Source organism: Hyaena hyaena, unplaced genomic scaffold (assembly GCF_003009895.1).
Source record: "Hyaena hyaena isolate Hyena2069 unplaced genomic scaffold, ASM300989v1 scaffold_204, whole genome shotgun sequence".
Classification (NCBI taxonomy): domain Eukaryota; kingdom Metazoa; phylum Chordata; class Mammalia; order Carnivora; family Hyaenidae; genus Hyaena; species Hyaena hyaena.
This window is the reverse complement of record NW_024080837.1, coordinates 167,990-188,013: the sequence shown is the minus strand read 5'-3', so window position 1 is coordinate 188,013 and position 20,024 is coordinate 167,990. Positions and strand designations below refer to the sequence as shown.

The following is a 20,024-nucleotide window of genomic DNA, read 5'->3' as shown; positions in this document are numbered from 1 at the left end:
ACTAATTATTTGTAGTAAAGTATAAGCTTGAGTAATTAATGAAAACACAATGTTTACAAGGTAGAACCAGTTTCTGTTTACCAGGAAACAATGTATCCACAAGTAAAAAGATTTTGTCTTTTTTATATGTTGATGCTAAATAACTATAAACACGTATAGATTAGAAATAACAACACTTTTATTGCAATATCCCATTATTAAGAGATAACGTAGTCTTTGGAAAAGTCTTGATGCAAAAACTCCAGAGGCTTCTCAGTAACATGTTAACAAAGAAAAGACTTTCCTGGCTCTATATTTACTATCTGTGATGCTAGGTGAGCCCCTTCACTTTTCAGTACTCCAGTTTTATAACTTATAAAGTGGGAATAATGATATCTACCTGAGAATTATACAGATGGAGAAAAAGTAGATATGAAGATACACTGGTAACACAGTATTTAATACATGTATACCATTAATGTTTACAATAAACATTAACAAATACTTTAAAAAGTGTTTATTTGAGAGAGAGCGAGTACATGCACGTGTGCACATGAGTGGGAGAGGGGCAAAAAGAGAGGGAGAGAAAGAATCCCAAGTAGAATCCACATGATCAGCACAGAGCCTGATGGTGGGCTCAATCTCACGAACTATGAGATTATGACTTAAGCCAAAATCAAGAGTCGGATGCTCAACCGACTGAGACACTGAGGTTCCCAATAAATAATAATTTGATAAAATTCTTGGAGATTCAGGATCATTATGAGTATCAGTAACACAATAATAGGTAGTAATAATATGTGCAGTGTACTGTGCTAAACAAGAACCTGCAAAATGTTCTTTTAACAAACTGGTGGTTGTCAGAGGGGCAGTGAGTAGGCAGATGGGCAAAATGGATAAAAGGGAGTGGGAGGTATGGATTTCCAGTTATGGACTGAATGAGTCACGGGGATAAAAGGTACAGCACCGGTTCTGTGGTACTGTGAGAGTGGCGTATGCTGACAGACGGCAGGTACACTTGTGGTGAGCACAGCGTTAACTACGGCATTGATGAATCACAATTATTATACACCTGAAACTAATGTAACACTGTGTGTTAACTATACTTCAATAAAAATAAAATAAAATGCCAAATTGGAGAGTTACTAAAACAAAAAATTAAACCCCAACTCTTTCTCCTGATGTATTATATATTTTACTAGGGGAGATAAATTCCTTTATTTTTTAATATGTTTTTTTCTGCTATAAGACTTCACGTTCTGTAAAACTTGTGAATTAAATATAACAGGATTTCTGGAAAAAATCCGGTTGTTGCAGACTTAAAATCTATGGAGCTTTGTAGCTAGGGCACTGATAGAAACAGGAACCATCCTAATCAAAGTACTAATGTGGGGTTAAATCTTGGCTGGCATTCGAACTCAACATTGTGAGTCAATCCTGAGATCACAGCCCTTACCCAGCATCCACGAGACCTCCTCTGAGATGCAGGTCCTTGAAAGGATTTACTTTCAATAGAAACCAGTTTATCAAAATTAAAAATCCAACCCAGGCTTTAGATTTTCAATCAAATGACATATTTTTGAAATTAGGAGAAATGTCTTAGCTGTTTCTTCATTTGTACGAGCAGTTACTAAGGTGGCTAAAACAGCCACTCAAAATGGTACTTCAGCTTTTAAAAACTGCTCAGTCTTGGGGTGCCTGGGTGGCTCAGTCAGTTAAGTTGTCTAACTCCTGATTTAGGCTCAGGTCATGATCTCATGGTTCATGAGATCGAGCACCACATTTGGCTCCATGCTGACAGTACAGAGCCTACTTGGGATTTTCTCTCCTTCTCTTTTTGCATGGACTCTCAAAATAAATTTTAAAAAACCACTCAGTCTTTCTATGAGACTGTGAAAAAGCTGGCCTCTGACTGCTGCAGTTAAAACATGAAGAAAAAAATTCCTCTGCTTTCCTAATGCTATTATTCATCTATTTATTAATGCACATAAGCTAACTGATACCATACAAACACACAGAAATACAGACTGTACTTACTTACGACAACAGTAAGTACTACAAAGAAGCAGGTTAGGGGGGTAAGCAGGTGTTTTGGGCAGGGCACAACACCACTTCCCCCCACAGGGCATTAAACAGGGCTTCTGCTTTCCGGCTCCTGTCTTCCCAGTTTAAGTCTGTAAGGGAGCAGACATCCTCTAGCACTTGTTCTTTTTGCTGCTTTGCAGGGGGAAAATGACCAAAATGATTCCTTTGGAGTAAGGTCCTATGGGAACTATGTGTTCATACTTCTAGATATCTCATTGGCTTCCCTAAGAAAGAACCTCACCTAGAGTCTACAGTAAAATGATTTTAATTTCTTTTTCTTCAAATGCATTAGACGTACTATTCAAAAATATTTAGGCTCTTTTGACTTGTTCTTGAGTCATGGTTTTGATTAGCCTATTCCTCAAGTTCTACCAGTTTGTGTAACTGAATGTGCCATTTCCTGTGTTAGGAAAAATAGTAAAAGTTTGAAGTGGACAGAAAAAGAGTACAGGGCATTCCTTCAATAGAATACTAGGCAGCCTGGCCGGTGCCTTTCCTATACATGCTCTCTGAACTGTCTGTTGGCTAACTTGCACAGATGTCTGAATACCATATTCTATTGTTTGGCATCATTTCACCATGTACTGGGCTTATGAAGGTAGAGAGATTTAGTCCTACAGGAAGGGCCTTAGTTTTTGATCTACTTAAGACAGACTGCCTGTGTCCACCACATAAAAGTCACAAAATTTCCAATAGCAATGAGGTGACAGGCATTTGTTACACAACATGGTGAACATAAATGCCATGTGTGTAACATAAGGAAGTAAATTCTAACCGAATCCTGAGGACAAGGTGAAGGAGAGAAATGATGATTGTGCACTCAAGGGATAACTATCAGAGATTTGCAGAATAGTAAAGGCAGCTGAAAAAAGATTCACAGCACTTTAAACCCAAAAATGGACTTAAGATCAACTTCTTCAACCTTCCTCATTTTACCAATTAGATAAGTAAGTCCCTTGGCAAGGGACCTGGCCACAAATGCCCTACCCTACTCCTTTGCCAAATGCTAAAATCTGGTCTGCATCTTTCTCCTGCCCTGTTTATATTGCTGGATCTTTTCTTCTGAGAGATATTCATTTTGAATGTAATACTGATGTATAAATACCCAAATTTAATTTTTCACTTAAACATGGGAAAACATTTTCCCATGTTTCTTAAAAGATGTTTCCCATCTTTCTTAAAGGAACATGGGAAAACATTTACTTTGCACTCATCTAGATTAACCTCGTGACAGCCCTTTTTGCTAAATGCTACTTTCTTTTGCGAAATAAGTCCTTGACATACACAGAAGGCTGAGTGAACTACTATTCTATTTTCCACCCTCCTCTTGCGACAGGCTTCCTGAATTCTTCCAGTTCATCATGCCTCCTAGTGTGACCATCTAGCTTCCTTTCTAGGACCCCATTTCCATCCCCTCCATGCTTCTGACTGCCAATGACAGAACAAAAACTCCCTCCATTTCCACACTCCCCACACTTGCAAGATGTTACACTATTCCTGATCTTTTCTGACATTCTTCTCACTTCATCTGTCTTCTGTGAAGGTTCTTCTTCCAACCTTTAGAAAATGGACATCCCTCAGGTCCAGCCTTATTTATTCCTATAGTTTCATCATATTTTCATTCGCTCATCTATGCATTATCTAATGACAGTCTAGAAACAATGGTATGACAGACACAGTCCTTGCTTTCATGGAACTTCTATCCTATTGAGGAAGACTGGTGATAAACAAGAAAAAACTAAATAAAAAATTACAAATGGGGGTAAATATTAAGAAGGAAAAAACAAGGTGTAATAATAAAAACTAGGTGGGGAGTATCTACTTCAGATAGAGTGGTAAAGGAAAGCCCTTTAGAAGGTTGACATTTACTGGGATCTAAAGAAACAGGCTGTTATGTAAAAGGTGTGTATATTCCTGGCAGAGAGACCAAATGCTCAAAGGTTTATAGGTAAGTGGGAAAGAGCTTGGCTGTGTTCGAGAAAATCAGAGCAGAGAATATCATAAGGTAATGCTGGAGAGGCACGTAGAGACCAGATCACTGAAGGCCCTACAGGCCATGGATTTTATTCTAAACATAAGGAGAAGTTATTGAAGAGTGTTAAGCCAGAGAGTAAGCCATTATGACTTAGATTTTAAAAAGATCAATCTGACTGTCATGACTTAAAGATCTGATGAATACGGTGATCACAGACTGAGGGCCCAACATAGTCCCAGTTTAGGGGACTCCTTTTGAGTCAGAATATGCAATAAATACATACATACTAAAACAAACTTTAAAAAATTAACACAGAAAGAAAAGAAGGCTATCAAGACACAGGCAGGCCTTCATCAGATTCCCTTGTTCCTGATGTCTCTGACCTACCTAGGACCCTGGTGTCCTCCCTTTGATTACTGACCTAGTTTTACTCCTCAGGCTTTTGATATGTTCTTTTCCTCAATGTCTGGCCATCTCTTGTGATGAAATAATATTCAGTATCTGGTATACAAAAATGTACTGGTGGGGTGCAATGCATCTTAACTCGTTTATTCCTTACAACAATTCTTGAGGTAGGTATTATTATCCCCACTTATGAGGAAACTGAAGAACAAAAAGCAAAAGAAGCTTGCCTAAAGTCATGTGCGGCAAAAGTACCCAAACAAGATGTGAAGCCAGGTAACGTGGTTCTGGACCCAAGCATGCTTCACCCCACTCTTCTAGTACTGTTCCTTAATGCGAGGGGCCCAGACACAATTAGGGAACTGCAAGTAGCTCAGAGTACTGGGGAAGAGCTGGAAATGAGTTTAGAAAGGTAGTAGAAGGACATCAAATGACATGCTAAATAGTTTAGTTTTCAACTGGTAGGAGATGGGGTGCACCACAGGATCCTAAATGTGTGGCCATACTGATGCTTTGGGTAAATGGCTCTGTGGAGATGGATTTGGAAGGTGAGTAGGAGACTGGTTTCTGACTCAGCTTGTTGTAATGACTAGATATGTGCCTCCTTCCTGCACGGGGTTTCTGGATATCTATTGTGAAGAATCTGCTTGCTCCCCGCTCATGATGATACGCAGGACTTCCCACAAGCACTGCCTGAGCCTTCTGACTACTGTGTCTCCCTTCTGGACTTCACAGCTGTAGAATCTGGCTCTATCAAGCACAGCAAAGTTAAATCTTCAAACTCATCCTCTCTTCGGAGCTTAAAGCCTATATTTTCAGTTCTTTGTACATTTCAATTGCTCGTGGCCTCTGGCTACCTGAAATTTAAAAGGTTTAAAATCGAATCCATTATTCTCTAAAAATCATCAAGTCAGAAGAGAATTAGGGGGTAAAAATCTAAGAAAAACATAAATGTCAGTAGAGTATGCTAATGGGAAAAATCTACATAAAGCATCGTTATTTACAACATGTGGAAAAACAACATCTACAATACTTAATAAAATTGTTATATTATGGACAACTCACAAGTGATCTTAAAGGAAAACCTATTTTGCACTTGTAGTCAAATTTCGATGGGACTGCTTTGAATTGCTACTTTATTGATAAGTGAAACAGATTCTTTTATGACAAGTTATAAAAGCTTATAGTTTATCGGTTCCCTCTCCACCCTGCAATTATGTACAGGAAGAGATTGGCCATGGTTTTATTTTATGAGTTTTATAGGGGCACATTTACCCCAGTGTCCATACTATGAATTCCTGGAAAATTCTATAGATTGGGAAAAGAAAGTGCTTCCTTCGGATCAAAAGCATTTCACTTAAACTCCTGTATCCATAAATAAACAGCCCCCAATATTATGTTAATATGTGAAGGACAAATTTTACGTAAAGATATGTATAAGGCATAGTATACACTTGTGTAATAACAGAATATATAGCAATCTTGTGAACTTACATAGTGGGCTAAACAATGACACACACCTAAGAACAAAGACAACGTAAAATGTCACAGAGGGGCAACTGGAGGGCTTAGCTGGTTGAGCCTTCGACTCCCGGTTTCAGCTCAGGTCATGATCTCATGGTTCATGAGATTGAGCCCTGCCGTGGGTTCTTCACTGGCAGTGTGAAGCCTGCTTGGAAGTCTCTCTCTCTCTCTCTCTCTCTCTCTCTCTCTGTTTCCCCCCTTCCCCTCACTCATGCCCTCTTTACTTCTTTCAGAATAAATAAACTTGAAAAAAATGTTGTAGACTAAGGACAGATTATCATACAACCCAAAAGAGTCTTAGAATAAATTTTAATTTGTAGGATTCAGATCAATACCTTTTCAAATAAGTGTAAAGGGTAAGCAACATCATGAACATCTCAGATGTATTTTCAGAATAGTAAAATACTGTTAAACATATTAAAATTTACTACTGATGAAAAATTACATGACAAAATCTTATCAATAAAGCTGTTAGAAAACCTAGAAGCGTAATTGCAGAATGAATAAATTAAAAATTTGTTAAATTCAACTTATAAAATGAAGAATAATGAATGAACATTTAAGTTTCCAATCAACCTAGAATATTTTAATTCCTAATAATTAATGAAATATTTAGATGATGGCAGAAATATCCCATAACTGGTATAATCTTATTGAGGTAGCCTAGATTTCGTTTCAACCTGCTGTGGCTGATGAAAGCTGTAATTATATAAACTGCCAGAAAATCCATTTGTTAAATGAAAATTTGTTCTCATTAATGTAGTCTGTGGGATCACTGAATAAAAGAAGAAGAAAGGAGTAGTACTGACTGTGTTACAGGGTTGGAATGCAGGAGCTTTATAGAAATCAGCAATTAATACAATAGGCCATGCTGAGGTTCAAATTTTTAACATATTCAAAAATAATTCTTCTCAAATCACTAAAAACTCTGTATATATTCAGCATGGCTTGCCATGTTTTAATTCCACCAGAAAACATACAAAGCTATGGGAACTTCTATGCATATAGTAGGTTATGGGCAGGTTTGTAATAATCTAAATAAGACCAAACATATACAGAGACTTCCTTATGCTAGTTGTGATTTTTCTCTGATTTACAAATGAGTCCTTCATTCAAGTAAATATGAGATTCAAGCCTATGCTTACTTAACTATTAACTAACTTTTACACCTGCCTTTCAGGGTTCAGACAATGACCTCTGATTAATCTGAGTCTGATATTATCCTTAACAGCAACTCGTTCTTAAAGTGGCATGATCTAATTATTTCCATACAACCTAGTATCATGACTGTCTAATGTCTTATTTGCTTTTCCTATAATAATAAAGTGTTTGAGTAAATACCATTCAGGACAAAAAGAAACCCACACATTTAACCATCAAATCTGAACTGGGACATAAAAGAATAAATAAAAGAATAATACTAATTATTATTCCAAAACAGTAATTACCAGACGGTGAAAAAGGATCAATTTCCATAATGTTCTGTGGGGAAAAGTTTATGTCCAAATAATTAAAAAACACTAGTAAACTGTCTTATTCAAAGACAACTGAGGTATTTTATTTTATTTTATTATTATTTTTTTTAAGGTTTTTATTTATTTCTAGGAGAGAGAGAGAGAGAGACAGCGTGAGCAGGGGAGGGTCAGAGAGAGAGAGAGTCACAGACTGAAACAGGCTCCAGGCTCTGAGCTGGCAGTCAGCACAGAGCCCGACGCGGGGCTCGAACCCNCTTTCACTATTACTAACAGAATCACTGCTATCTATTGGCTCAATGGAATCTTTTTTTGCATGAAGTCACTGTATACACTTGCATGGATGTTGACAACAGTACACTATTTTTTTTTTTTAATTTTTTTTTTTAACTTTTTAAATGTTTTATTTATTTCTAGGAGAGAGAGAGAGAGAGAGACAGCGTGAGCAGGGGAGGGTCAGAGAGAAAGGGAGTCACAGACTCGGAAACAGGTTCCAGGCTCTGAGCTGGCAGTCAGCACAGAGCCCGACGCGGGGCTCGAACCCACGAACCGCGAGATCATGACCTAAGCGAAAGTCGGACGCTTAACCGACTAAGCCACCCAGGCGCCCCGACAACTGAGGTATTTTAAAATATGTAGACTCAGATACTCAGATAATACACCTCTCATTTTATATTTCTTGAAAAAAAAATAACTTGAAAATATTCTCTTAGATACGAACAAAATTAAGAGCTCAAAACGCAAAAAAAACCCCAAAAAAACCCCACCCCAAAAAACAAAAAAAGTGAGTGGTGAGGTTTGATTCTCTTTAATGGATAAGGTCATGCCATGTGGGGATATTCTGTTTTACTTCTATTGAAAGCATCTCAGAAACTCACAGGTATTATTTATGTCAAACAAAAAAATTAAAGCTCACGTATTAAATGACGGAGAAAAAGGAAACAAGTTAAAAAGAGAGTGGGAGAGAACACAACAAAAAGGTGGTTTTGTTCTTAGGCTAACCTATACTTACATCAAGAACGCTGCATCACATTAGAGCACCACAGTATCAAACTATGCCCCGTAACCATAGATTTACTGAAAAGTTAATTCTGATTTGGAATGTCAAGAAACACAGCTTTTGATAGAGGCTTGAAAAAGTCTCATTTCCCTCACCTGCTGAACTGCTGTAATTAGCATCTAGCACTCTCCGAGACCCAAACCATCTGCGGTGGTACTTGGAGCAACAAGGAAGTGGGGGTGATAATGTGCAGAGAGGTGACCTGGAGCCTGGTGGTTAGGAACGAGGTCCAGAAAGTCACTCAGGGACCTGGCCTCAGCCATTCTGGAACCCTGGGCCACTCCCTTCTTATCTTTTCTCAGGACCACGCAGTATCTCTCCTTTTTGGGCTAGGGTAGTACCAGGTTTGAACTTATAAATATCCTACTTTGTTAAGTTTTTAGACAGACTTGTTCCTATTTCTTTTATCTCTAAATATTTTCTTCCCTTAAATCCTTTAAGGAAAGCAAGGGGACCCACATACAAAGGATGGAAATTAGGTAATACTATATCTGTGAAAATCAGACTTTTCCTGTCCTGGGGACCAGAAGAATGAACAGATGTGTGATTCTATTTAGAGGTTATGGAGAAAAGGTCAAAGTTAGCTGTCAACATAGCTAGGGGACTATAAAGGAATGAGGGGCAGTAGTAAACTAAGTAAACTAGTAAACTAAGGAGTTTGTAGTAAAGAGAGAGAGAAGGAGCTCAGAAAACCTACCAAAATGCAGCTTGGCTCAAGTGAGAGCCTGGATAACTAATGCGTGTTTGGGGTGTGCCTATATAAACTCAGCATATTAAACCTTACGGCTTTATATACTGGAAATGTTATTAATGTATAAGGAGCTATCATTTAATAATCCAACTGACAAAACAAACAAAAGACCAACAATACCTAAACCCTTATGTATTAGATTTTATTTGGTTCTTTGGAGTCATTCTGACTCCAAAATTCTGACAATAGGGCACTATTGTAAACATTAATGCCATTATTTCTCATAATTTCATGAGAAGTCAGTTTTATTCGTTCATCATTTAATTGATGTGGAAATTTACAATCAGGCTACAGGGTAAAACAAACAAAAAAATGCTAGGTTACACTTTTCTGAGTTCTAGAATGTACCAAAGAAAACCTCAACAAAACCAGAAATGTAAACACAGGTGCTGTAGAAACGCCTATAGGAATAAACCGGATTTCAAAAGTATGTAAAATAATCCAGTGAATATCCTTTTCAAATACATTAAGGGGTTCCAGTTCAAGACGGTAACATGGGATTAACACACTAACACATTAACATGGGATTAACTCCCATTAACACACTGAGTCTGCAGCTACGTATGAAAAAATTTCCTCTTAAAAAACCAAAAGGCTGGCTAGATGATGACTACCCCACAGGCTCACAAGAAGAAAACCACATGGAAGCCTGTAGGACAGCCTGAGATACAACCTTGCCACAAACCCCCACCCCAGTGCAGTGACCCACAACAGGGAGAGAAAGTAAAACCTGGAGTGTCTCCTCAAGGAGTGAAGGGTTCAAATCCCACATCAGACACCTCAAGTTTTAAGACCTACACGAGAGAAAATATTTTCTCATAATTGCTAGTCTTTTGTTTTTTAATATAAAAGAATAGAGTTTACATGTTATGACTCCTATTTTAGTTTACTTACTAAAGTATAACTGCAACACACACAAAAGTCAAATACTTTTATGATTACAGTGGTGTTTAATTCCTCAAACACCACTCTTTTCCAGAGCCCCACAGAGTAAGCTATCAAACAGGCTGACTCAATCATGTGAATTTATTACAAATGGAAAATGGAGTCAATCTGCCAGTGAGGAAAACAGTATCAATAAAATTCAAATATAGTTTAATATTGTCTTTATTTTCATAAAAAAGGCATTACCGAATGTTTCTAACAGGAAATGATGAACTGTATAGAGTATTTGAATGATTTAATATACAGAAAGGATAAGAGAAACAACATTATGCTTAGTGAAGAGTGAGATATATTCTAGTCTGTTTTATTTTATGAATCTTTCAAATTGGAACTGGCCACTGATACATATTTCATTCAAATATTCAGAGAATAGATGGGAAATTTAATTGTTTGCCTTCTACATTATCTTATCTAATTATCTTTAACATAGTGAATAGGTGTTACAATTGTTAAATGGCTTTTGTTGTCTGGCAGTAATAGAAGAGGGATAAAAGTTTTCACTTCTATAATAAATAAGCATAGTAATCCATAAGATAAATGAAACATGACGGCCTTCTTTCACTATTAAAAAATATTCACTCTAAATAACGATGCTAGTGTACACAACAATTAAAAAAGAATGTAAATCAATTTTCATGGAGATTTATATTAACTTATTAAAATATAAATATTTTTAAATTAAAAATCATTCTATTTACAAGTTAACATAACATACATAACATGTATTCTATACAAGTTAACATAAACAAGTACCTGTAAAAATGATATCATATCTTATTTTCCCATATCTTGGCAAAAATTACTATGTTTTTCTCATTAAGTTAGAAAACATGAGGTTAGTTTCCTTGAAAGGATATAACTTTTGGCAAAAGGGAGGTTACAAGAATTTTCTACAATGGTATTTTGTGTCACGATAACCAGTTCCATTTTGTAGCTTATCAGTTTTAACAATGCAGAAATAGACTGCCTTACCGTTGGTGCTGTATCTATATGATGGTTACAAGGCTTTCTTTCTATGTTGATAATCCCTGTGAAAAGAAAAGATGGTAGATATTTGCTTATTATACCTATCCATTTTATTGTGAAAACATTTATCTCAGTAAGAGGTGACTTCTATAGCTTACAAGAAAAAAGTCTCATTTGAATGGCAGGATCCTTTAAAGTTCTATCATGAATTCTTTGGTCAGAAACAGTTGGAGAGTTTAGTTAACTAAGAGACCCAACTCAAAGTAAGCTGAGCCCATTTTCCCATTCAAATGGTGTTTAGAAACAGTGTAAGATGTGTCCATATCCTGCTCTTGGCTCAAAAATTATACCATTATCTCCACTCTGCTGCAGTTCTTCCATTAAAGTTTTATTTCTGACTTGAGGTCATCAAGTTTTCATAAAGAAATATCACAAAGGCTATAAAAGGAATCACTTCCTTATTTTCTCAAAAAGAATAAATAAATCTACTTGAATTTCTCTTTGATCATTTGACTTCCTACTATGCCATATTCTATTTATTCAATCACCATGGAGTGTCTGGAAAAAAAAAAGGTCCCCCTGAATCTCTCCTTTAAAATGATAATATTGACTGCTAAACTTGAGAAAAATTCTTTTATCATGTGTGGAATTATCTTTTTGTTCCGAATATCCTCTACTGCATTTCTTTGTAATAAACAGCTTTTGAGGATATAATACATTGTATCTCATCTGTAAAGATACTGGTTCAAAGTCTAGCTCAAGTTAAAAATGAACACAGGTGCAGGTCTCATTTACTTTATAATCTCTGTCTATCAGCAAACCAACATGTGAGTTAGGACATTAGAATAGTTCTAGTTGCTTCAAATAATGATACAGGCTTTCACATGCAAGGCTGCTTAGAAGTGAGAACTAGAAGTATTGTTAGGAGTAATTAGCACAATTTCTGGTTGAAACAAACAATAACTCCTCCCATTTACAGGCATTTAACTTCAGTCTTCTTCAAGTACAATAAGGGATTATGTGAGAGCATCATAAAACAATCACTTTTTATCAATGTGCAAGAATATATTAAAAATGAACAAAGTACCATGAAACACCATTTAAAAAAAAAACATGGTTTTTGTTTCATTTTAAAAAATCAGCTATTATTAGTCAATGAAATATAAAGCACTATACTTACTACCTCACATAATCAACTAATATTCACTGAGTGGCTATTTGGTATCAGTGATAAAAGATAAATTATAAAGGATAAATTATAATTTCTGACCTCAAGACTTGAGTAAAACAGAGATATCCTTTTTTTTTTTGAAAAAAAAAAATACTACCGAACAAATTACAAGTTTTGTCTTAAGAATAGTAACAAAATCTTTAAAGTAATTTTTATGGAAAGACACATTTTTATTCATAGAGTAACACTGGTCTTGAAAAAAAATTTTTTAAAAACCCCAAGTAAACATATTAGAAAATGTTCAGATAATGTTGATTCTTACTGTGAGATTTTAGTAATACTGAAGTGTATAGAACAAATGGTGAAATCCCCACTTCCCCAGGGCCCACACTCCCCACGCCCTTTCTGGCTGCATCCACTGAGAAGTTGGGCAGGACACACTGGCTTTTAAGTGAGAGTAGTCCCACCATGAGGCTCAGGAATAGGCAACATCTTACATGTGTGTTCTCACTACTGTAATCTGATTCCTACAAAACTGACCTAGTCTGCTTACTAATTTTAAAATTCTTATCCAATTAGAAAGTAACTTCCAAATGTTGAAAATAAAAAACTAAATCTCTATCGTTAGCTTATACAATTACAAAGAAAAAAACAACTATGTATTTTACAGTTTCAATTTCAGGATAAGAAGGTGGTGGAAACTAAATTTTTTTAAAGTGGATTATCCAAAGATATAACCTTAGTTTTAAATTTAGATTGCCAACTGAAATAATAAGAATTGGAAATACAATTAATACATGTTTGTTCAAAGTTTAAGTAATGAATATACACAAGTTGGGCTTAAGAAAAAATGTTCCCAAACAGCTTACTAATGCTACCAAAAAAAAACAACTCTATTTGTAGGTTATTTCACTTTTATTAAGGTATGATGATAAGTGAAAGCTCATAATAAATTGACTGCTGTGCTGGTGATTTTTGTGTGTCAGCTTGGCTAGGCCACAGTCCCGCATATCAGGTCAAACATTCCAGATGTTTCTGTAAAGGTATTTTTTGGATAAAATGAATACTTAAATCAGCAGCCTCTGAGTAAAGGAGACTGCTCTCCATAATGTAAGTGGGCTTCATTCAATTGGTTGAAGGCTTTTAGAAAAAGAATGACTTCCTCGGAAACAGAAAAAATTTTACCAACAGACTACTTTTGGACTTGAACTACAACTCTTCCTTGAGTCTCCAGGCTGCCAACTAACCGTGGAGGTTTTGGACCTGCCAGCTTGCACAACTGTATAAACCAATTCCTCAAAATAAATCAATCTATATACACATTCTATTGGTTCTGTGTCTCTGGAGATTAACTAATACATTTAACTTTCTGGGAAACAATAAAAAAATGAAACTACAATTGTGCTTATTCTAAATTAAATTTTTGTTCACTAAATATATTAATCATGCAGTAATATGGTTAAAAGTTCCAACTTACTAAGGTGTATTTTAAAAATCAGAATACCTCACAATGAATTTAAGAATATTACATCTGTAGAGTAAATCAATCTACCAAATAAAAAAATTAATCTGTCAATAGATATTTACCACTAGATTATCCAGTCTGACAATCTCTGCTTTTTGATGTTTATTTACATTTAACACAATTACTGATGTGGCTGTGTTTAAGTCTGCCATCTTGCTATTTTATTGCATCTATTTCTGTTCATTTCTTCCTCTTTTCTCCATACTCTTTTGAAATAATCGAATACTTTTACTATTAATTTTATATCCCCAATAGCTATATTGTTAGCTATACATCTTAGTATTTTTTTAGTGCCTAGAGATTGTAATATATATATCTAATTTATTACGGTATACCCTGAATTATGATTTTCTACTTTACCAACAATATATCTAAAAACAGTATTACTCCATTTACTCTTCCACTCTTTATGTTACTGTTATATTTTACCTCCACATATTATAAACTCCAAAACATTATGTCAGGATACTGTTTTAAACAGTCAGTAGTATTTAAGAATGAAAAATCAGCTTTTTCTATTTACACAGATACTGATCCTTTCCAGTGTTTTCATTCCTTCCTGCAGATCCAAGTGTTCATCTGAGATCATTTTCCTTTAGACTGATGAAACTTGTAGACTCTCTCATGGTGTAACTCTGTGGATGACTGTTTTTTTTTTTTTTTTTTTTTTTCTGAAAAGACTAGCAGGCATTCATGTATGAAGGCTAATTTGATGTGTATTGAAATCTAGGTAGATAGCCACTGTCTTTTAGGAATTTACTGATTTTGTCCCATAGCTTCTTATGGGAACAAAGCCATCAATTCTTACTGTTATTCTCTGAATGTCATGCATTTTTTCCTTTGGCTGCTTTTATGATTTTTTTCTTTAGGTTTCCACAGTAGTGGCTTCTAGAAAGTAAATTAGAAGATGGGTAGCATTCTCAGAGTCACACAACCAATGAGTAGCAGTAGCATGCCTGAAACCTACGTGTGTGAGTCACAAACCCTTCAGATCCCTTGGCGCATTGGGCCCTTGTAGCAAGGCCCTGTCCTGATCTTATTCATCTTTGCATCTACAGTGCATAGTCCAAATGCTTAACAGCTAGAAGGCCCTCAATTCTTGAACTGAATAAATGGAATCTATGCCATAGCTACTGAGTTCATATGCTGTAATACATATTTAACTGTGTGCATTAGTTATCAGAATATTTGAGTTAATCTTCTAGGACTGCTTTCAAAAATGTTAATTTACTACTTCCTTTGGTCATGTGTCTAAACTTACTGTAAAACTGAAATGTGTTACTTGAAATATTTCCTAATTTTCCAGACGTTACACACTCTAGAGACGATAATGGCAAACATTTTATGCTTTTTGGGAGATGGTTAGGTATTTTATTTTGTAGAAAGCTAGAATATGACATTTATCTCATTGTAGTTGACTGACTTGAACAGCAGAATTACGTATTTTATAGTTTTCCTACAGTCTATGTACCTTCAACTCAAGACTATGATCAAAGGAAAAAAAAGAACACAGATGATGAGATTTCTTGCAAAAGCAAAAAAAGGTAGGAATATGTGCCAAATTCTCAAGCCAGAATATATACCCAGCAGTATTATGTATCATCACCAAGCGTTTATGGGTTACCCACTAAGCACAAGGCACTGTGCTAGGCACAGGAGAACCTTGATTCTCCCTTTCATGACCCTTTTTAGGAGCCATTTGCTTCTGGCAACAATATAACTATGCATCCTTTCTGAGTTTTGGAAATCATCAAGAATCTCTATATAAGGCAGAAAGAGTTATGCTTTGATTACTTTTGGCTAGGAAAAATGAAATAAAATGTATTATGGTTTTAGAAGGTAGGGTTCTTTCTAGCCAAATTTAACATAAAATTGTGCAGAGCTTGCAAACATTCTTAAGAACTAGAAAAGAAGTACAACTGTTTTTCAGATAATATAACTTTGTAACAAGAAAATTCAAAAGAATCACTGCTAAAAGTAACATACTCAATAACAGAACTAATACATCAGAAAGCTAACACAACATAAAATTTAATATACAAAAGTCAATATCCTTTACATATTCAAACATCTAGTTAGAAGATACATGACACTTGGGTGACTGGGTGGCTCAGTCGGTTAAGCATCTGATTTCGGCTCAGGTCATGATCTCACCACTCGTGGGTTTGAGCCCTGTGTCAAGCTCTGTGCTGACAGCTCAGAGCCTGCAAGTTGCTTTGGATTCTGTGTCTCCCTCTCTCTCTCTGCCTCTCCCCTGTTCGCACTCTCACTCTCTCTCTCAAAAATGAATAAATGGTAAAAAAAAATTTTAAAACCAAAAAACATATCAAGGAAGACATATGACAAAGAATATCTCATTTATAAAAGCAAAATAAAAGATAAAATCTTTGAATACATACAAGAAATGTACAAAAGAATATGAATTATTAAAATACTTCTAAAATACTTATAAAAGGAGTCTTGAACAAATAGACATCCCTTATTTGGCAACAAGAGCAAGTAACATTATATAAAGGCCAATTCCCTCCAAGATAATATATGAATTTGGTGTGATTTCAATAAAAAACGTTTTCTGCCTGAGCACAAGTTGATTCTAAAATTCATATAGAAGTATATACAAGAATACCTAGAAAAATCCTGGGGAACAGAAGAGCTAAATATCAATAAATGTTATAAAAAGTCTCTGTAATTAAAACAATGTGGTAATGACACATGAATAGACATGTAGGCCAAAAGAATATATTACAATGTTCAGAATGGATCTATTATATATGGAAATCATGATATGTGAAGTGGAAGAGATACTTTTTAAATTTTTTTTTTTTTTTTTTTTATTTCTAGGAGAGAGAGAAAGAGAGACAGCGTGAGCAGGGGAGGGTCAGAGAGAGAGGGAGTCACAGACTGAAACAGGCTCCAGGCTCTGAGCTGGCAGGCAGCACAGAGCCCGACGCGGGGCTCAAACCCACGAACCACGAGATCATGACCTAAGGGAAAGTCGGACGCTTAACCGACTAAGCCACCCAGGCGCCCCGGAAGAGATACTTTTTAATACATGGTGTTGGGATGCAATGTACGTTTTGAAAAAGAAAACAGATCCATACCTGACACCATAAACCAGGAAAAGAAATTCTTAATGGGTCAGATTTAAATGCGAAAAACGAAGCTATACCAATCTTAGAAGAAAACATACTGAATTTCTTTACAAACCCAGGAATGATAAACACTTTTCTAAAAAGTCTGCGCTATAAAATCAAAAGCCAAATATCAAACTTGGAGAAAATACCTGCAACCTATATTACAGACAGATGATAAGTTTCCCTATCACGTAAAGCAAAACCATACACATATATAATAAGGGTAATTTAAAATTTAAATTGGAAGTCATACTATGAATTCATTGAGATTTTAAAACTTTATTTCATGTAGCAACATGGATGGACCTTGAGGGTGTTATGCTGAGCGAAATAAGTCAGGCAGAGAAGGACAAATGTTATATGTTTGCACGTATAGGATGATTAGGAGGAACTTAACAGAGGACCGTGGGGGAGAAGAAGGGGGAAAACAGAAGGGGAGAGGGAGGGAGGCAAACCATGAGAGACTCTTGCATGCTGAGAACAAATTGAGGACTGATGGGTGTGGGGGGGAGACACGGGGGAGATGGGCAGGGAGGAGAGCACTTGTGGGGATGAGCACTGGGTGTTATATGGAAACCAACTTGACAATAAACTATTTGTAAAAAAACAAAAAACAAAAAACTCTATTTCCTAGATATGTCCAGTGGAAAAAAAGTCTTAGAAGCAATGATATCCCAATAACAGTGAGTGTACTCAGCCCCAAAGCTTAGTTTCTAAATTCCATTATCCACAAAATAGATCCAGGGCTCCTTGGAGAAATGACGGACTACAGCTTTGGGGCAGGGAAAGTAGAGGATGAACCGATGACGCTGCATGCAACATGTACTCTAAGCTAACTGGTTCGTATCAAAGGACACAGGAGTAGACATGAAGGGGCTCCCCTGGCCCAAATTAGGGAACGGCCTCAGCAACACAAAGAAAATGATAGTAAAGAAGTATAACAAATTGAATGAAGAAAATTCACAATACTTCAGGAGGCAAGAAGAAAAGAAAATGCTCCTTGTGACTGAACACCAGCCAATAAATGTAGAAGCAATGATAACATGAGAAACCCACCATGTTGCATTCCCCAACCAGTGTTAACAGTTATTTCAAGCAAGGATCATCAGAGGCTGCGGAAACCGCCGAGTAAGGCTGTTGGGGCACAGGGTATTCACATGGTTTCGAAGTAACAGCCCACAGAATACCCATTCAGCAATTACAAAGGGAAAAGTTCATCTGTACAACAGAGAGATCTAGTGTTCACCAAGTTAATCAAGGATTAGGTTTAGCAACATGACTCTCCTAGTCATTCTGCATTTTATCCTTCTTTTCTTCATCAACCATGTTATCCTGACAGACACCTTTATCGGGTATTTAGTTGGAAATACCTTATGGTTGGTGGCAGTTGGCTATTATATCTATGTAACCTTCCTAGGATCCAGTGCATTGCCATTTTTGAAAAATACAGTAATTCTTCTTTATCCATTTGCACCTCTCATTCTGCTCTACGGCTTGTCACTAGCACTAGGATGGAACTTCACACACACACTGTGTTCCTTCTACAAGTACAGAGTGAAATGAAAGCGGTGGTGAGACCAGCCCTGCTTCCCTGCGCAGCAGGCGGTCTTGGGGAAGTGATGATTTCTCCTGAAACTTGTAAATAAACCATCTTTGTAGATATCTTCAGGGTGTAAAGTTTGCAGATTTGAAGAAATATATATGTTAACACTATTGTCAAGTACATTCCTTAAAATGTGGGACAACTGACATTACATGCCTCCCAAAAAACAAGAAAGGAGTGCAGACTAACAGAATTTAAATGAGACTAAAATGACATAGCAACAAATATAACTGCGACTCTGGACAGGATGCTGGACAAATAAGCATGCAAACAAAAAAACTTTAGATACAATTAGGGAAATGTGAATATGAACTGTTTATTTGATATTATAGAATCATTGTTAATTTTCCTTGTGATAATGGTACCATGATTATATATAGAATATCCTTATTCTTAGCAGATATTTGAATAAAGTTTTTGAAGAAAAAAAGCAAATGGTACAAATTTAGTTTTATTTTATCCTTTTTTTAAAACTGTTTTTGTGGTCTTAAAAAACTTCAAAATACACTTGGAGAAAGGATCCTTATTAGGTCCTAGACTCTTATTAGACACTTAACGATCATATAGCAGGTAAGCAAATATTGCAAGCAAATATTCAGTGGTTTTGGATATTGCTGAATCTCCTACGTAAGCAGAGTAAACAGGGCTTAGGTTTTTACTGAAAAAATTTCTTAGCAATATTTAAAAACAGTCAATTCAGGGGCACCTGGGTGGCTCAGTCGGTTAAGTGTCTGACTTCGGCTCAGGTCATGATCTCACAGTCCGTGGGTTCAAGCCCCATGTTGGGCTCTGTGCTGACAGCCAGCTCAGAGCCTGGAGCCTGGTTCAGATTCTGTATCTCCTTCTCTCTCTAACCCTCCCCTGTTCACATTGTCTCTCTCTCAGAAATAAATGAAAAAAATATTTAAAAATTAAAAAAAAAAATCAAAACAAAACACTTCTCCCAACTCTAGATTTAATGGAGTATATTCCTAAAAAGAGAGAAAGTTCCAAAACTAATGCACAAATGATAGCTACTATAATATGTATTTATATTTTACATATCGATAGCTTCACTCAATAAATCTATGTTTACTGAGAAATAATTTTCAGTGCAAATCTCAGTCCCAAATGAGAGGTATCAGTTATTTATAATTCTCTATTATTAGTTCCTTGCTCCTGTACAATTAGGAAAAAAAAAACATTTCAAAGGACAACTTAAATAATATTTATTTATAATAATCCTGACTCAGGAACCACTCTGTATGTTTTGGAAGACCAGCTCTGGCAATGATTAGCTATGTGACCTTGGGCAAATTATTATCCACTCTGTGCCTCCATTTCCTCATTCCATACTGAGGAATTTGTTTATTTGATATTATAGAATCATTGTTAATTTTCCTTGTGATAATGGTACCATGATTATATATGGAATATCCTTATTCTTAGCAGA

The 20,024-nt window shown here is 36.0% G+C and overlaps 1 protein-coding gene across 6 annotated transcripts in view; it reads right to left on the bottom strand.

The window, feature by feature from the left end:
• The window catches only part of AHI1 (Abelson helper integration site 1), a 212,896-nt gene that overhangs the window by 74,793 nt on the left and 118,079 nt on the right, over nucleotides 1-20,024 (bottom strand). For 5 of the 6 annotated variants that reach the window (XM_039242047.1, XM_039242050.1, XM_039242049.1 and 2 more), the window contains exon 21: nucleotides 11,166-11,221. The exons of the other annotated variant lie outside the window; for it this stretch is intronic. In XM_039242047.1, the coding sequence (XP_039097978.1) occupies nucleotides 11,166-11,221 (56 nt within the window). The remainder of the gene's footprint in view (nucleotides 1-11,165; nucleotides 11,222-20,024) is intronic. 6 annotated transcript variants of the gene reach the window in all.